The following is a 16,417-nucleotide window of genomic DNA, read 5'->3' as shown; positions in this document are numbered from 1 at the left end:
AAACTATATATATATATATATATATATAAACAAAAAAACATTATAATTAATAATTATTTACTGTTAATAGAATAATAGATAATCAATAATAATAGAATAAATAACACGCTGACATTTGTCTTATACATATAAATGGGTAATTGTTTGAACTTATTTTCTTATTTTAAACGTTAAAAAAATGTATATATATTTATATATATTTTTTTACTTTTTATTTACCCTCTTTATCATGCTGGCATTTTGTTAAAAAATAAATATTGTAACTCTATTTATTATACTGACATTTGAACTACTTCATTCATAATTCCCCTCGGCTGTTTGGACTCCGTCGGTAAAACCACAAGAAACCAAGCCAAAGCATTTAGTGCAGGTTTTCCAGAGTCTCCGTCCCCAGAGACTCGATTTGCAGTGACCCACAATGGGGCCGCTAAATAAACACAGTTAAACCCCATAGCACAAGCATGCGAAACAGCCCGGAAACCCTCTGAATCCCCTCCGAAGGGAATCACCATCTCATCTGTCACCTAATGTACGACGACATTGTTCATTTCAAGTCCTTATAGTGGCCTTTAAGAAAATAAAGCCTGTTTTTAAGGCCATCAAGTCTTATAAATAGGCATTATAAATATATAGACGTTTTACATATGTTGTTGACGTGTTGGTCATTTGCTTGCGTAAATGGTGCAGTGTCATTGGTGGTTGCATACAGTACATGGTGTGGTGGTTGCGTGCAGAGTTGGGTCTCTGTTTGGCTGTGGCCCTTCACCCTTTGTCTCCAGCTCTATGAGACAGGAGCTAAAGATCATGGGAAAAAGGCCTTAAACATCCCGTCGGTCTTTGAAGCATATAAGAAGGATTGTCAGGGTCACTGAAACACTCTTAGCCTCCTGTTTTCATCACTGTCACTAACTGCTGCTATGCTTATTACGGTCATAACAAAGCCTAATCTTGTGAAATATGCTATACTGAAAACATTTGTGTGATTGACAGGCTGATACTTTACATTACTAGCATAGCTAAGTGCGCACGTGCTTTGTGAAGGTTTTTCAAATGCACTACATCAAAATGGCTGCCTTGGCGAGATAATAAGGAAATTATTATAAACAACCGCAATTGTTGTGTGTATAGAGTGCCGAAGTTATGACGTCACTTTGTAGGACAACTCGGAAGTTAGCGGCGCATTGGTTCCCTCGATTGAAAAGCTATGCATTTCCCCCATAGACTTTTGGAAAATCGCAAAAAAAATAAGATCTGTGTTCAACAAAGAGTTGTGACCTTTACACGTTTTGTCTATCAAGATAATCTTTACAAGTTAATCCAAAATGTATACATTTTGAAGCCTATATAAAGTTTTTTAGAAGCTTTGTTTACCACTTATGTTTTTTCAGGCGAATTAGCAAAAACCCATTCAAAAATCCCATAGACTTTAGGGCGAGGGAACCGGGAGTGCTACAATGCTAACGTTTTGGCCTACAAAGTGACGTCATAACTTCGGCACTCTATTGTGTTGTTATATTGTTTATCAAACAAGATTTTTAAAGTGAAAAACACTGCGTTTAACTGTGTACCTGCTTCTTTTTTGTGCTAATTTTAACTTAATTTTACACTACACCATTTTAAACTAAAAACATAAAAGTTTGTATGCGTTTTGGCCGTTCATTTTTATAACAATGGCGTTTTGGTGGACTGAAAACGCAAGCTTTTGAAAGCGGGTTTCAAAGTGCAAGTTTTTAAAAACTATACTGTCGTCTCTGTGTAAACTTCAAAAAAAGTGTGAATTTTTGAAAACGGTTGACGTCATACATATTATGTGTTCAATCTATACTGTTTCTTTACAAAGTGAAATCGCCAACTACTGGCCTGCCATTTGGGCCGGTTTTAGCTGTTTCCGCGGATCCGTGTAAACGGGGATCGTTTTGATAATGTTGGCGTTGACATGAAAAAAGCGAAGGAAAAATGTTAGTACATCTTTTTTTTGTGTAAAAGTTTCCTAAATTGAAATGTTAAAAGCACATGCTAATATTTAATAGTTATATTATATAATAATATCTAAATAATGTTTGAATTCATAGTATTATTTATTAAAAAAAATAATTGTAAACAATATGCTAATAATAATATTTAAGTATTAACATGAATACTTATGAGTTCAATATAATAATAAAATTTAAAATTGAAATTAACTTTAAGAATTGTAAAATTTAATGTCTACACACATCAGTTTTGTTTTTATTGCCAATATTGTTGCTTTATTAATCGATTAATATATTTCACAAACCAAATTAGTTAATGAAATTAATTCTTATTTAAATGAATTGGTTAATTGTTTCCCCTTTTATTTTACCCAAATATTGCTGCATTAAATCCAGTGTTTTTAAAAATGATTTCTGATCATTGAAATAGAGCCGAAATAAAATAAAATGACAGTACATACTATTAATAAATATAAATATATATAAATAATAGTAAAATAACATCAGCATTAAAGCTGATTCTGGACTTGATTAGCTCCATGGGGAGACCAAGATTTAACAAAAAGATACATTAAAAAAAAACATTGTTGAGGCCCCCCTGAGTCGTGATGTCTTGTTCAACGCAGCCCTCGGCCTACAACGAGTTAGAGTTAAATGAGTTTGGCTCCCGTAGCGTATGTAAACGCTGATATTGGTCACGCTTATTTCACGCTGCAGCAGAGTCCATTGTGAGGCTTTTTGAAGAGTAAATGGGAAACACACAAAAGCAGCGGTGGTCGAACCGCTTTATTAAAAACTGGTTAAAGATTGCAGGCAAAATATGTTGGAATGTATTTAAACAGTTTGATGAATTAAGTTTATTTTTATGACCACTTTACCAAATAGTTTATTCATGTTTTATTCATGTTTGTGCTTAAAAAAATAATAATAATTAAAAATAAAACAACAAAATGTAGGTTAAAAACTCAATCCGAGATGTATTCTGTGAAAGTCTTAACATCAGAGTCTGTAATATCACAATTTTCTTCTTGACTGGATCCTAATGTTAAGTGAATAACGTCAACCTCATTTTCACTCATAGCATCATGGCTCGGTAGGGGTCAGGGGTCATGGTTAGGTTGTGCGTCAGGACTATTAAAAAGGGTCAGAGGTCGGCAAAGGAGAATAAAAAGGAGCCACATGTAATCGTCAGATCAATTTAAATTCTAGTTTGCATGACATCAAGAGGCGTTTGCTCGAATGGGATTTCTGTTATGGAAATAATTGCCGCAAGTAGTAGTTGAGCGTTCGAATAAACGTTCGAAAAGTGCTGAGTGCTTCACAGGTTTCATATAAGCCACAAGATGCTAATAACATATGACACATTTGCTTATGTTGTTGTGAGCGAGAGGGAGGTGACCTTCTCTCGCCGTGCCCAAATGCGTTTTCCACGTATGTTCGCACAAGTGAGAAGTGCTGCTTCTTCCCTTATCTGTCTGTCTCTCTCTCAGTAAAAAAAGCTTTTCGTGTCCCTGTTCTCCTGGCCTGTCTCTCTCCATTTCCCCTGCCGTTTGTAGGTCAGTTCCTCCTTTAATGCTCAAAAGAGTTTGTCTTGTCCTGAAAGAGGGACACACAGACCAAATCCATTACTGGCCGAGGTGAAAACAGCACAGAATCGCTTTTACAGCGCACCGTATTAAATACTAAATACCTTGAAAAGAATCTAAAGTAAAATTAATCTTAAAATAACGATTAAGTCAGTTTACTAAGTCGGTTTAATAATACATGACCTATTTGTAGGTTGAGATCCTTAAAAAGTTCAAACATGGGGTCTCTTTGGCTAGCTAAACATTGCTCTGTTTGTTTCTGACCAGCCTGGCATGGCAACAGTGACTCAACCAATGGCTTGAGTTAGGGGCGGGGCTTGCTGTCTGCCTGACCAATGGCAGAGTGTGTGGGAAACCTGATTGAAAACAAACTGTTATTTTTGAGTCATCTTGAATATGATATAACTGAACTTAACTAAACCTCATATGAGACCCTTTTGAAATGTTTACTGTGAGATAAAGTTGAGATCAAATAAAGAGATGTGTATTTGATTCTTGTGTCTCCTTTAAGAAGTCTCAACAAGTTCTCAAGCTCTGCTCAGATTTTGTAAAATCTGTACTAAAGTCAGAGATCTCGGTTTGAAAACAAAAATTTCTCATCAAAGACAAAGTGAGCCATGCTAACCATGCTAATTTTATCTCTGTATACTCTTATTGTCTGTAAAAAATGAATTTTGAATTTTGTGAACACCTGAGACAATGTGAATGAAATACATGAGATCTCCATTAAGTCTCATGAGTTATAAAAGAGCAACTTTTGAGCCTTTTTTTTCTTCCGAAAAGTAAATACGTGAGAAGATCTGTGTTATTTCCGTAACCTCGTAAGTTTGAGAAAGGGTTACGCCTACTTAGAGCGTTAATTCATCCTGAAATGAAAATTAAGTCATAATTTGCTGGAATGCTGGAATAGACAGCACGTGGGTGAGTAAATGGTGACTTAATTTTAATTTTAGGGTGAACTATCGCTTTATGGTTAGAGGTTTGTTCAAAATGTAATGGTGATACTTAACTTAGAAAACACTACTAAATTTAAATGTACTTAACCTTCCCTTTCTTGCTGTTTTTGTCAACAGTCGCACTGAAAAACCACACCTCCAATGGTTTGTCGTCGAACAACAGTAACCGTGACAACGGTAAAGCAGCGGGATTGGTTGACGGCTGGCTGAATGAGGGAGAGCTCCTACTACAGGTCAGGAGTAAAAACACGTGTGTACATGTTTATGACGTCCCTGTGTCGTTTAAAGCTATGCCCTTCAGGAAGGAGAAAAGGAAGGAGAGGCTATTTCTGCAGAGCCTTGTTCTCGTTTCAGACACTTAGGCATGAATAATGCACAGACAGAGCTCTCATGTATTATAAAGGAAGGATAAAATAAGAGGTAAAAGTATTCTCTCGTTTTTTTTTTATACTTTGAAAGTTTCGCTCTGTCCATCCATCCTGTCACAGCAGTTCTGAGAAGTTTTGAACCACCTGTCCACTCATGTCTACACCTTTTCATTTCCTCATCTATGCTCTCACATTCTCTCTGTTATCCTCTATTATCTTTTATCTTTCCTTCCTGCTGTTTCTTCCTTCCCTCCTTCCTTGTCTACACTTTATTTGAATTTTCTCACTCATGCTTTTACATTATCTCTGCCTCTATTTGATCTCTATATTTTCTTCCTTTCTATTTCCTTCCTTGCTTCACTAATTTTCCTTCTTTCCTTTCTTCCTTTCTATTTTTCCTTGCGTTTTCTTTGATCAATCCATCTCTTCCTTCCTTAATTTCTTCCTGTCTTTTCCCTTACATTTCTTTTATCGATCGGTCTCTTCCTTCCTTCCTTCCTTACTTCCTTCCTTCATTCCTTTATTCCTTCCTTCCTTCCTTTGTTCCTTCCTTCGTTCCTTCCTTCTTTCCTTCCTTCCTTACTTCCTTCCTTCTTTCCTTCCCTCCTTCCTTCCTTCCTTCGTTCCTTATTTCTTTCCTTCCTTCCTTCCTTCCTTCATTCCTTCCTTCTTTCTTTCCTTCCTTCCTTCCTTCCTTCTTTTCTTACTTCCTTCTTTCCTTCCTTCCTTCGTTCCTTCCTTTCTTCGTTCCTTCCTTCTTTCCTTACTTATTTCCTTCCTTCTTTCCTTCCTTTCTTCGTTCCTTCCTTCTTTCTTTCTTTCCTTCCTTCTTTCTTTCTTTCCTTCCTTCCTTCCTTCCTTCTTTCATTCCTTCCTTCCTTCCTTCTTTCCTTCATTCATTCCCTCCTTCCTTTCTTCCTTCCTTCTTCCTTCCTTCATTCCTTCATTCCTTCCTTCCTTCGTTCCTTCCTTCTTTCCTTCCTTCCTTACTTCCTTCCTTCTTTCCTTCCCTCCTTCCTTCCTTCCTTCCTTCGTTGCTTATTTCTTTCCTTCCTTCCTTCCTTCCTTCCTTCCCTCCTTCATTCCTTTCTTCCTTCTTTCTTTCCTTCCTTCCTTCTTTCATTACTTCCTTCTTTCCTTCCTTCCTTACTTCCTTCCTTACTTCCTTTCTTCGTTCCTTCCTTCTTTCCTTACTTATTTCCTTCCTTCTTTCCTTCCTTCCTTTCTTCGTTCCTTCCTTCTTTCTTTCTTTCTTTCCTTCCTTCCTTACTTCGTTCCTTCGTTCCTTCTTTCTTTCCTTCCTTCCTTCCTTCCTTCTTTCATTCCTTCTTTCCTTCTTTCCTTCATTCATTCCCTCCTTCCTTTCTTCCTTCCTTCTTCCTTCCTTTCTTCCTTCCTTCCTTCCTTCCTGTCTATTTATTCCTTCCTTTATGCTTGTCTTGTTTTCTTCATTCCGTCCTCCTTCTCTATTTCTACCTACCTTTACCCTCATCTTCTTCGTTCCTTCCCTCCTTCCCTCCTTCCTTCCTTCCTTCCTACCTTCTTTCTGTCTTTCCTTCCTTTGTTCCTTCCTTCTTTCTTTCCTTCCTTCCTTCTTTCCTTCCTTCCCTCCTTCCTTCCTTACTTCTCTCTATCTATCTATCATCTATCTATCTTTCTATCTGTCTGCCTGCCTTCTCTACCACTATTGTTTCTCTGCTTCTCTCTCTCTCTCTCTCTCTCTCTCTCTCTCTCTCTCTCTCTCTCTCACACACACTCTCTCTCTCACACACACACACACACACACACACTCACTCCCCTGTGTTGTGTATAGTTGTGTGTGTTGGACTGTGAATGATGCAGTGGTACATATTTGATAGTAATGCTTCCTGACTGCTGCCCCCCTCCCCCTCCTGCCCCACGAGAGCCCAGTGTGGGCTGTTCTGCCGACCAACAAGCCGAAATATTTATACTGAGTGCTGCTACTTGGCCATGTTTTCTGAGTGTGTTTGGGCCAGGTGTGCATGTATGAAGGAGTATGTGTGTGTGTGTGTGTGTTGGCATACAATGCAGATGTTCAGGCAAATGAGAGGGGCGCTGGAAGACATAACCCCTAAAACTGCTGTTCGGCTTATGATGGGGTTACGCACTCTGAATCTTGTGGCTTATTGCTTTATGTTAATACACAGCAGCACATTTCTGTGTGCATATAATTTGGCAAAGGCGATCGTAGATTAATGTGGTAGAGATGATTTTTTATGATGTATTGCTTTTTGCCTCATCATATCATTTTAGCTTATAGGATTCAGTTTGCAGTTAGAAAGCTGAGAGTGGTTCTAGATCAGTTTGTTTGCAACACAAACATAAGCCTACACAGCCTACATAAAACATTGATAGGATTTCAAGAGAGCCCTTATTTACGCTCAGACGGAAGTCCCAGAGGATGCACATGTTTGTCATTCTTCATCTTATTATGACTTATAAAATGATTCATTTTCAACAATATTATAGTATTTTAGTACTATATATATTTTTCCTGTTGTTATCTTATATTAGCCAGGATTTTAGAATTCAGTACTAGTTTTATTCTATATATTTAAGCACTATATGTATGAATATGTATTGTGCATTTGTTAATTAATTTATTCTAATATACTTATTCGAGTGTCACACTAGACTGTTCACACTTGGTCTAACCTTGATGACCGGTTCACAGCCAGTGCTCTTGGCTTTTATCGACAGTGGATTTTTTTTTTTGCAGTGACTTTTAAAGTAAATGTTTGTTTTTGTATTGTCTGTGCTGTCGATGCATCAGATTACTATAATCACACAGATCCACACTCAGAGGCCACCAGATGGTGATGAGCTGTAAAATCCCCCCACAAAAATACACACAGCACAAGAGCACATGCTCTCACAAAGTATTTAATGGCAGCATGAAATGGACAATGTTTACTTTCTCAATAACTAGTCTGTGGGTTTTTCTTGGCATTATTGTGTTTTTTTTTTTATCCTTTCATAAAAAATCTACAGTAATACCACTTTTTAAAAATGTAGTCAATATTTGGCTGGTTTAGCATGATCCATTTGTTTTTCTTTGCACACAACACACACATACTGTAGCTTAGATTTCTAAATAGATCTCAATTCATGTTGTTTTATATTGGAGTGAACTTTTAAAATGGGGCTTTTATTTTGAAGTTGTTCTTTCTTCATGTCATTGTTCACTAATTCCAGGTATATTTAATCATTAGTTTCTATGCATTTATAGTCCTTATATTTTTGTTTTTGTCTAGTATTGGTTATTCGTAACCAGAATTCTTGCGTTTCTTTGCTGCGGCAACTGCACATCCAGTGGCCGAGCGTCTCTGAACGCGCGACTAATCAATTGACTTATGGTGCGTTCTATTATAGCCAACGAACCGACTCGGACCTCGGATTTGACGTCACGTCCACACTTCAAGCATTCTATTTGTTTTGCGCGTCCGAGTTGGAGAAAAAAATGGATGCCACCCGGAAAGCTGTTATAATGGTAGCACTGGCCGAGTACCAGGCACTCACATTAAAAAAAAAAAAAAGATGACTACACCTTATTAAAACGCAGCCATTTGAACTTGAAAATGTTCATTTTATTAATGTTTTTCATGTTAATTTTCTGTTAGCAACGCTAGAAACGTCAGTAATTGCACTCACAACAAACGATTCCCATACCTACAGGGGACGCAGTAATACAAGTGATTATAACCATCATTTAAAATACCAAAGCGGTTCAAAAACAATGAAAACAATTCATTCTTACAAGTCACAGGGCGCAGCCATCTTGAATTCCGAAACGGAATTCTTGCTCGGTGTCCTCACGGTTGTCCTACGTCCTAGAGGAGAAATTCGAGGAAAGGGGGCGTGTTGCTAGGCAACGTCTGTGTTCCGATTTGGATCTCCGAGACGGATGAATAATAGAACGTGCCATTAGCCGAGTACGTCAGTGCGCGCCAAAATGGGCGTGGCGTAAGCCTATAAATTTAGCTTATTTTGGCCAAAATACCAGGTTTAAATTGATTGAAGCGACACATCCTGGCAGATTGCAATAGTGCGCCAGGCTACGCAATACTCGTTCCCTACTTTCAGGGAACCGAGGTTACGTTAGACGCAATCTAAAATGCTGCACATTAACAATTGGCTGAAGTAACTGGAGCTTAGGAAAAACACTCCAAAGCTCAACAGAACAAGCCATAATCAGTCTCCCAGTATAATGACACTAACCGGACAGGGTCGGGTTCATATGTACAATATTTTTCGTCCGTGAAAATGTTGCTCTTCCTGGTTAAATTGTACCTGAACTACACCTAGGTAGGTATGACTGTAACGTAAACAAATGCCCACTTGTTTTCTTTTAATATGCCCCATTCCAACTTCCTGTTTTAACAGGAAATGCTTCAACACAGGAAGGAAAACTATACTTGTCGATTTATTTTACGGCTCTTTAGAGAACGCACAGAGAATCAAACTAGACCTTCATTAAAAGCAAGTTGTCTATCTGACCCATAATGACCAGTAAACTAATAGTTTTATTTTCTGTGTTTCTTTGTTCGTTCATGTATGGTCACAGGCACTCAATGGCTTTGTGTTGGTGGTCACTGCTGAGGGGATTGTTTTCTACTGTTCTCACACCATCCAGGATTATTTAGGATTCCACCAGGTAATTATGTTTCTCTAACAGTCTCTTACATAAACACATTCGCTGCATCCAAAATCGCGTTCAGTCTGAGTAGGTAGGTTGATTATTTTACTTCTCGACCGTTATAGAAATATGAATGAAATTCGGACATACATCTGTCATGTTGTTACCGTCACGTGACCCTCCAGGGTCAGTTGTGTTGCTTCATTGCCATTCATAAATCCTCTCCCGTGGCCTCATGGGATAGTAAAGTGTCCATCGAATGCACACTTCAGAATCTCACCGAAAATTGCCTACTGTTTTTTCGAATACTATGTATTCTGACACACTACTCTTTTGGCGTACACTGTTTTTTCATAATATATAGAAGGGAAGTATTTGATTATTTGTATTTATCATACAGTCACTGTTGTAATACTAATCCAATATACAGCTGGATTGGATAATGCCGTTTATCTGTTCATGAAATACTAACTAAACGTATTTAAAGGTGCAGTGTGTAGATTTTAGCTCCATCTAGCGGTTCGGTTGCGAATTGCACTAATGAATCCAACTACATATTTTACACCACTGACAAGGGAAAAGTCACTACTCATGGTGTTTATGGTTAGCTTCTAGCTTTCTGCGGCTTCTCTTTCAAGGTAGTGACGAAACGCCTTCGGCTACGGTAGAAACGTGACGTCACAATATGTCGGCCTTCATAGAAGGGGGTGCCCGCGGTTATGTAGATATAAATTTCTCATTCTAAGATAATAAAAACATAACGGTTCATTGATTAAGGTCTTTATACACCTCTGAACACATAGTTATGGATCTTATATTGCATTTCTGTCAATAGATCCTCAGAAATGTTACACATTGCACCTTTAAATGAAAAATGTTTCTCCATATTATGTTCCGACATGCCGCTTTGTTGCATTTCTTTTAGTGTGAAAAAAGAAAGTAGGCCTTCATTTTAAAGTAGGCTGCTTGTGCAGCTAAATTATTTCCAAATCAGACGTGATGTAACAAGTTTTGCATGGCATGTAATTTGTTTGTTCACATTGTAACTCACATAAGGTCAGGACACAGTTTTAATCTGATTGATAAGTATACATATTCCCAGAATCAAAATGACGTCGACTCAGCTGTTGGATAATCATTTTATACTTCTCATCTCTATTCTTAGCACATACACACACACACATATATACTCATCAGATCTGCCTAATACTCAATAATACTGCGGTGTCTTTCGAGGAACAGCTTGAATGCAGTAGAAATTGAATGAGCTTAATCAAATAGGCTTTACTCTGAGATTCAGTCTGGCACGGTGTAATCCAATTCATCATAATTTGCTTATGAATTATCCAACTGTGGCATCACTTTACTTATTTATTGTATGTGCTTACACACTGCCTTCCTTATACAGTATATAGCATATCCAAATATATGCATTCTAATATGCAAATTAGAATGATTTCTGAAGGATCATGCGACACTGACGACTGGTGCAATGAGTAATTAAGCGCTGCATCACATGAATATATTACATTTTAAAATATATTCTAATAGAAAACAGTTAAAAATTTGTATTTTTGATCAAAAGCATAAGATACTTCTTTCAAAAACATTAAAACATCATATTAATCTCAAATTTTGAATAGTAGTTAGTTGATATATTTGTAATTTGTAAAAAAAAAAAATAATAATAATAATAATAAAAAAATAATAATGTTGCATCCTTTCAACATTATTTCTCTCACACTGTCCCTCTTCATTTGTCCCTCGATCACCCAGACGGATGTGATGCATCAAAATGTCTTCGATCTCATTCATACTGAAGACCAGCAGGCCTTCAGACACAACTTGCACTGGGCTCTGAACCCACCTCCAACCAGCAAACAGACAGAAGAATCCTCACACGGTCAGGAAATATATCATTGTATATCATGGTAGCACTATATATAGTTTTTTATGTAATTAATTTTGCTGTAAATTCAGTGGAAATGTGTTTGTGTATCAAATAACCATGTGACAGTGCCTATTTCCTTTGAATACTGATGTTTTTGGTTTCCTTTTTTATTTGGAACTTGATGGACGCAAACCAAAAAATATGATTATTCATTATAAATTATTGATAAAAGACCCAAATAATTTAAGCATATATTCAAATGAACAACCTGAGTTTGAAGAGAGTTACCTAAAATGAAAGAGAGGGTTTTTGTTTTGTTTAAAAAAAAAAAAAAAAAAGAGACGAGGGTGGTTTGACCTTCAGTGGAAGCTCCTGGAGTTACAAAATAAATGTTATGGTCACTACGACGTCCATTTTAATTAAGGATAACAGCAAACAGAAATGGAAAAATTGAAAGTTTTTGTTTCTCTTAGATGGAGATCCTGCCCCAAGTATGTCTCTGGTGATGTGCAACCCTGACCAGCTGCCTCCAGAAAACTCCTCTTTCCTGGAGAGAAATTTTGTCTGTCGTTTCCGATGCCTCCTAGACAATTCCTCTGGATTCCTGGTCAGTGTCAACCAACTAAGCTGGGCTATAGCTTTCCTTTCGCTCTAAAAACCTAAAAACGAGTTGTCTACATATAGGAACTGCTAATGTAATATTAGGAAATGTTCATATGTTGGAATATAGAGTCTCTAAGCCCCGATGTTCCAGATTACAGAGTGTGTTAGCATCTAGGTTAGCACTGGTGTTGGATTGCAGCCATAGATCAGAATTGTTGAAACACCTCTGTAATCCCTCTTAAAGGAGCAATATGGTCATGGGGAAAAGGTTTAAATGTGTGCTAGAAAAAAAAATGAGCAAAATAGCAAGAAGTACAAGAACCTGTTCAAGTTAGCATAAATTGAAGCTAATTTGAGGAAAATCAGACTTTAGCTATAGAGTGCAACGGTGACCACTGACTCTTTCAGCAGTCCGAAAATGTTTTTCCCATTCATTTTCTCCAGCCAGACAGCTGCCTCTTTCTTTGCTAATCTTGGCAATGCAGTTGCAAAGTAAAGATATGTATGCGTGCAAAACTGCAGGATTCTCTGGACTCTTGGCTTTTACTTTCTTTCCTCTGCACTCCATCTTTACCAAATCAATCTCCCTCAAGAATAGCATGACTACACTTAGCTTGTCAGGAGCGGAACGCTAACAGGGGTCTCCCTGTGCGCTTAGAGAAATTCATTAGCATGAACTATAAATACAAGCAACCTCAAGCTCTTTTCCATTGCGTTTATTTATTTTTTAGAATGCAACCGTTAAAGGAGTAGTTCACTTTTAAAAAAAACTTTTGCTGATAATTTACTCACCCCCATGTCATCCAAGATGTCCATGTCATTCTTTCGGTTTTTGATGAAAACATTCCAGGATTTTTCTCCATATAATGGACTTCAATGGGGACCAAACGGTTCAAAGTCCAAAAGACAGTTTCAGTACAAACTGCAAACTGTTCAAAGGGCTTTAAACGATTTCAGACGATGAGTAAGGGTTTTATCAAGCAAAATGATCGCTCATTTAATAAATAAATAACAAAGTTTTATAAGCTCAAATGATCGCCTTGTTCTGTGATGCGCGTTCGTGACTCTCCGGTTCAAACTCGTTTTTTTTTTTAAATGAATGAATCTTTTTTCGTGTCGTTTGGTTCATTCAACGAACGAAATGATCGAGTTGGCTCTGGAAAAAATTCGTTCATTTTGATGAATGATTTGGAACAGAAGAGTCACGAACGTGCAGAACAGAGCAAGGCGACCATTTGAGCTTATAAAACTTAAACTTTTTTATTTATTTATTAAATGAGCGATCGTTTCGCTTGATAAGACCCTTATTCATCGTCTGGAATCGTTTAAAGCCCTTTGAACAGTTTGCACTGAAACTGTCTTTTGGACCGTGAACCGTTTGGTTCCCATTGAAGTCCATTATATGGAGAAAAATGCTGGAATGTTTTCATCAAAAACCTTAATTGCTTTTCGACTGAAGAAAGAAAGACGTGGACATCTTGGATGACATGGGGGTGAGTAAATTATCAGCAAAAGTTGTTTTTTTTAAAAGTGAACTACTCCTTTAAGTTCTCTTGTGAGGTTCACAATGAAAATGCAATTTTGGCCAATTAGCTTCCACCATCAGAATTTAGTTGACACGCCCCTAAATCGCAAAGTCGCACTGAAAGCCTTATTTTTGTTGCGTCAAATTAAATATATACATCACTAATGTGACTAATGTGTGTCTGTGTATGAATACTTCAGGAAGTCATTGCCAAGGGGATGCTTACATGACACTGTTTTCAACTTTTTGGCCGTTCCCCCAACAACCATATGTTGGGGGCCTGAAAAATGCAAACTTTTGAAAAGTTTTTGAAAAGGATACCGTTATCGACCACGTGTAAACTACAAAAACGTTAACGTCACGCACAAGTGTATTTTACATGTTCATTCTATATGTGCGTAGTGGTTCTTTACAAAGTGACATTGCCAACTACTACCCTGGCAGCAGAATACAGCGTTTTTAGTCATTTTTCTCAAATCCGCAGATTTCTCAGATTTTACAAACGTATTTTTACGTTTACGAAAAATGCCAAAGAAAAACTTTACCGTTTTTAGTACATCGTTGTGTAAACATACCTTGAGGCATTTGTTGTGTAGCCTTATATAAGCAGGACTAATTTAAATCAGGTATTGCACAAGGTGCCACACAATTTACAAGCCTTAAAGGATTAGTTCACTTTAAAATTAAAATTAGCCCATGATTTACTCACCCCTCATAAGCCGCCCTAGGTGAAAATGACTTTCTTGTCTCAGACGAATACAATCAGAGTTATATATTTTTTTTAAAAGTCATCTACACCTATGACTTGAGTGTGAATTTGAAAGTGACTACTCCTTTAAAGGAAAAGCTCACACAGAAACAGAATGACATGAAAAATAGGTTGTCGAGAGTGCCTTCCAGCCATGAAATGTGTAGTGTTTTTTTTTTTGTGTGTGTGTGTATGCATATTTATAGATGACACTAAATAAATCACAGATGACATACATAAAATACTCACTCGTGGATGTCATAATCTCCACCAATCAGAACAAAAGGTGTAAGGTTTAGTAACGAGTCACAAAAAAATGAAAACATTCAGGTATGACACATTCTAGACAGGTCGTACAACCTTTATTGATAGATAACCTAGCTTGAACTCTATTGCCACATTGAGTCAGAGACAAATTATGTGGTTCACCAAGGGTATGTCAACAAAATTATTAGCTCCAGCTGTGTATGTACATATGCATTTCATGTGCATTCATGCAAATGTAATATGACATTGTTGTGTTTTTTTGTTTGTTCTGCATGGCATATTGTTGTTAGTCTTTTTGTTGTACTTGCCATGTATTTTAAATAGGGCTGTCAAACGATTAATCACGATTAATCGCATCCAAAATAAATATATGTGGGTGCACTGTGTATAATTATTTTATATATATAAATATACACACACATGCTTGTATATATTTAAGAAATATTTTAATGTATAGTGTATATGCAGTAGATTTATATATAATTTATATTATATATACATATAAATATTTTATATATAAATAATATTTTTTCTTAAATATATACATGCATATGTGTGTGTATTTATATATATACAGAATAATTATACACAGTGCACCCACATATATTAAGTAAACACAAACTTTTATTTTGGATGCGATTAATCGCGATTAATCGTTTGACAGCCCTAATTTTAAATATTTTTAGGTTTAAATACATCCTCTTTGAATATCAAATTCCACTTTGATATTTTTCACTTTCTGCTGTTTTGTATAGTAGATATTTCAAGGTGTGTTTTCATTTATGCCCCTTTAAGGCCCTGAATCTTCTAGGGCGTCTGAAATTCCTGCATGGACAGAACAGACGATTGGATGACGGAGGCCAAATGCCACCCCAGCTCGCCCTTTTTGCCATAGCAACGCCCCTACAGCCTCCTTCCATAATGGAGATCCGAACCAAGAACATGATTTTCAGAACCAAACACAAGTTGGACTTCACACCAATGGCCTGTGATGCTAAGTAATGATGATCAATTATTTTAATATATATACAAAATAACATGCACTGTGTGAAGGTGTTTTTATCCTAGTTATATCCTTCGTAATACAATATTAAATGGTACATTTTGGTTCTGCCTGTGTTTTAGGGGTAAAATCGTCCTTGGCTACACAGAGGCAGAGCTGCGAGTTCGAGGTTCAGGGTATCAGTTCATCCATGCAGCCGACATGCTCTACTGCGCCGAGAACCATGTCAGGAGTAAGATATTCCGATTTCTTCAGATTTGTCATCTCCGAGTTTTATTGCTCCGTTCACAAAGAAAGTTGGATTTAACCTTCAAGTTCAATTAACCAAGATTAAGATTCAGAAACTGTCTTTCTGCTGATGCATGCTGACATTGTTGCCAAAGGCTTGGTGTCTAAAATGAACTATAGTGACAATAAAGGACATTAACCCTGTTTGCTTAGACAAATACTTGAAGAAGTGACAGTCCCCTCATTCAGTGTGGGGATTGATAGTCAATTTTATGGGCAAGATGTGTGTGGATTTGGTGAATTTGGTTTACCGCAAGAGTGGCGTACAAAAGAGTCAAATAGAGCGAGAGAAAGGAAGAGGAATGTTTTCTGGGGGTGCAACGGTACACAGAAGTCACGGTTCGGTTTATACCTCGGTTCAGACATCACAGTTCGGTACAATGGAGGGAAAAGCAAAACAAAAATGCTGAAGGCAAATGCCTGAAGTTTCAGGATATACCACCTAGTGTATTACTACATTTGAGTAATTCATGTAATTAATTATAATAATGCTATTTTTATTATACATAAAATACATAAAAATAAACAATTAGTGCTCTCTTTGAGGACAAG

The 16,417-nt window shown here is 37.0% G+C and overlaps 1 protein-coding gene across 1 annotated transcript in view; it reads left to right on the top strand.

The window, feature by feature from the left end:
- The window catches only part of ahr1b (aryl hydrocarbon receptor 1b), a 46,726-nt gene that overhangs the window by 20,461 nt on the left and 9,848 nt on the right, over positions 1-16,417 (top strand). Inside the window, exons 3-8 of the mRNA XM_039682625.2 lie at positions 4,633-4,748; positions 9,469-9,558; positions 11,317-11,443; positions 11,905-12,038; positions 15,370-15,572; positions 15,700-15,809. Of these exons, the coding sequence (XP_039538559.2) occupies positions 4,633-4,748; positions 9,469-9,558; positions 11,317-11,443; positions 11,905-12,038; positions 15,370-15,572; positions 15,700-15,809 (780 nt within the window). The remainder of the gene's footprint in view (positions 1-4,632; positions 4,749-9,468; positions 9,559-11,316; positions 11,444-11,904; positions 12,039-15,369; positions 15,573-15,699; positions 15,810-16,417) is intronic.

Source organism: Pimephales promelas, chromosome 2 (assembly GCF_988280905.1).
Source record: "Pimephales promelas chromosome 2, fPimPro1.hap1.1, whole genome shotgun sequence".
Taxonomy (NCBI): Eukaryota; Metazoa; Chordata; class Actinopteri; order Cypriniformes; family Leuciscidae; genus Pimephales; species Pimephales promelas.
The sequence above is the reverse complement of the archived record's forward strand: the minus strand, read 5'-3'. Positions and strand labels throughout refer to the sequence as shown.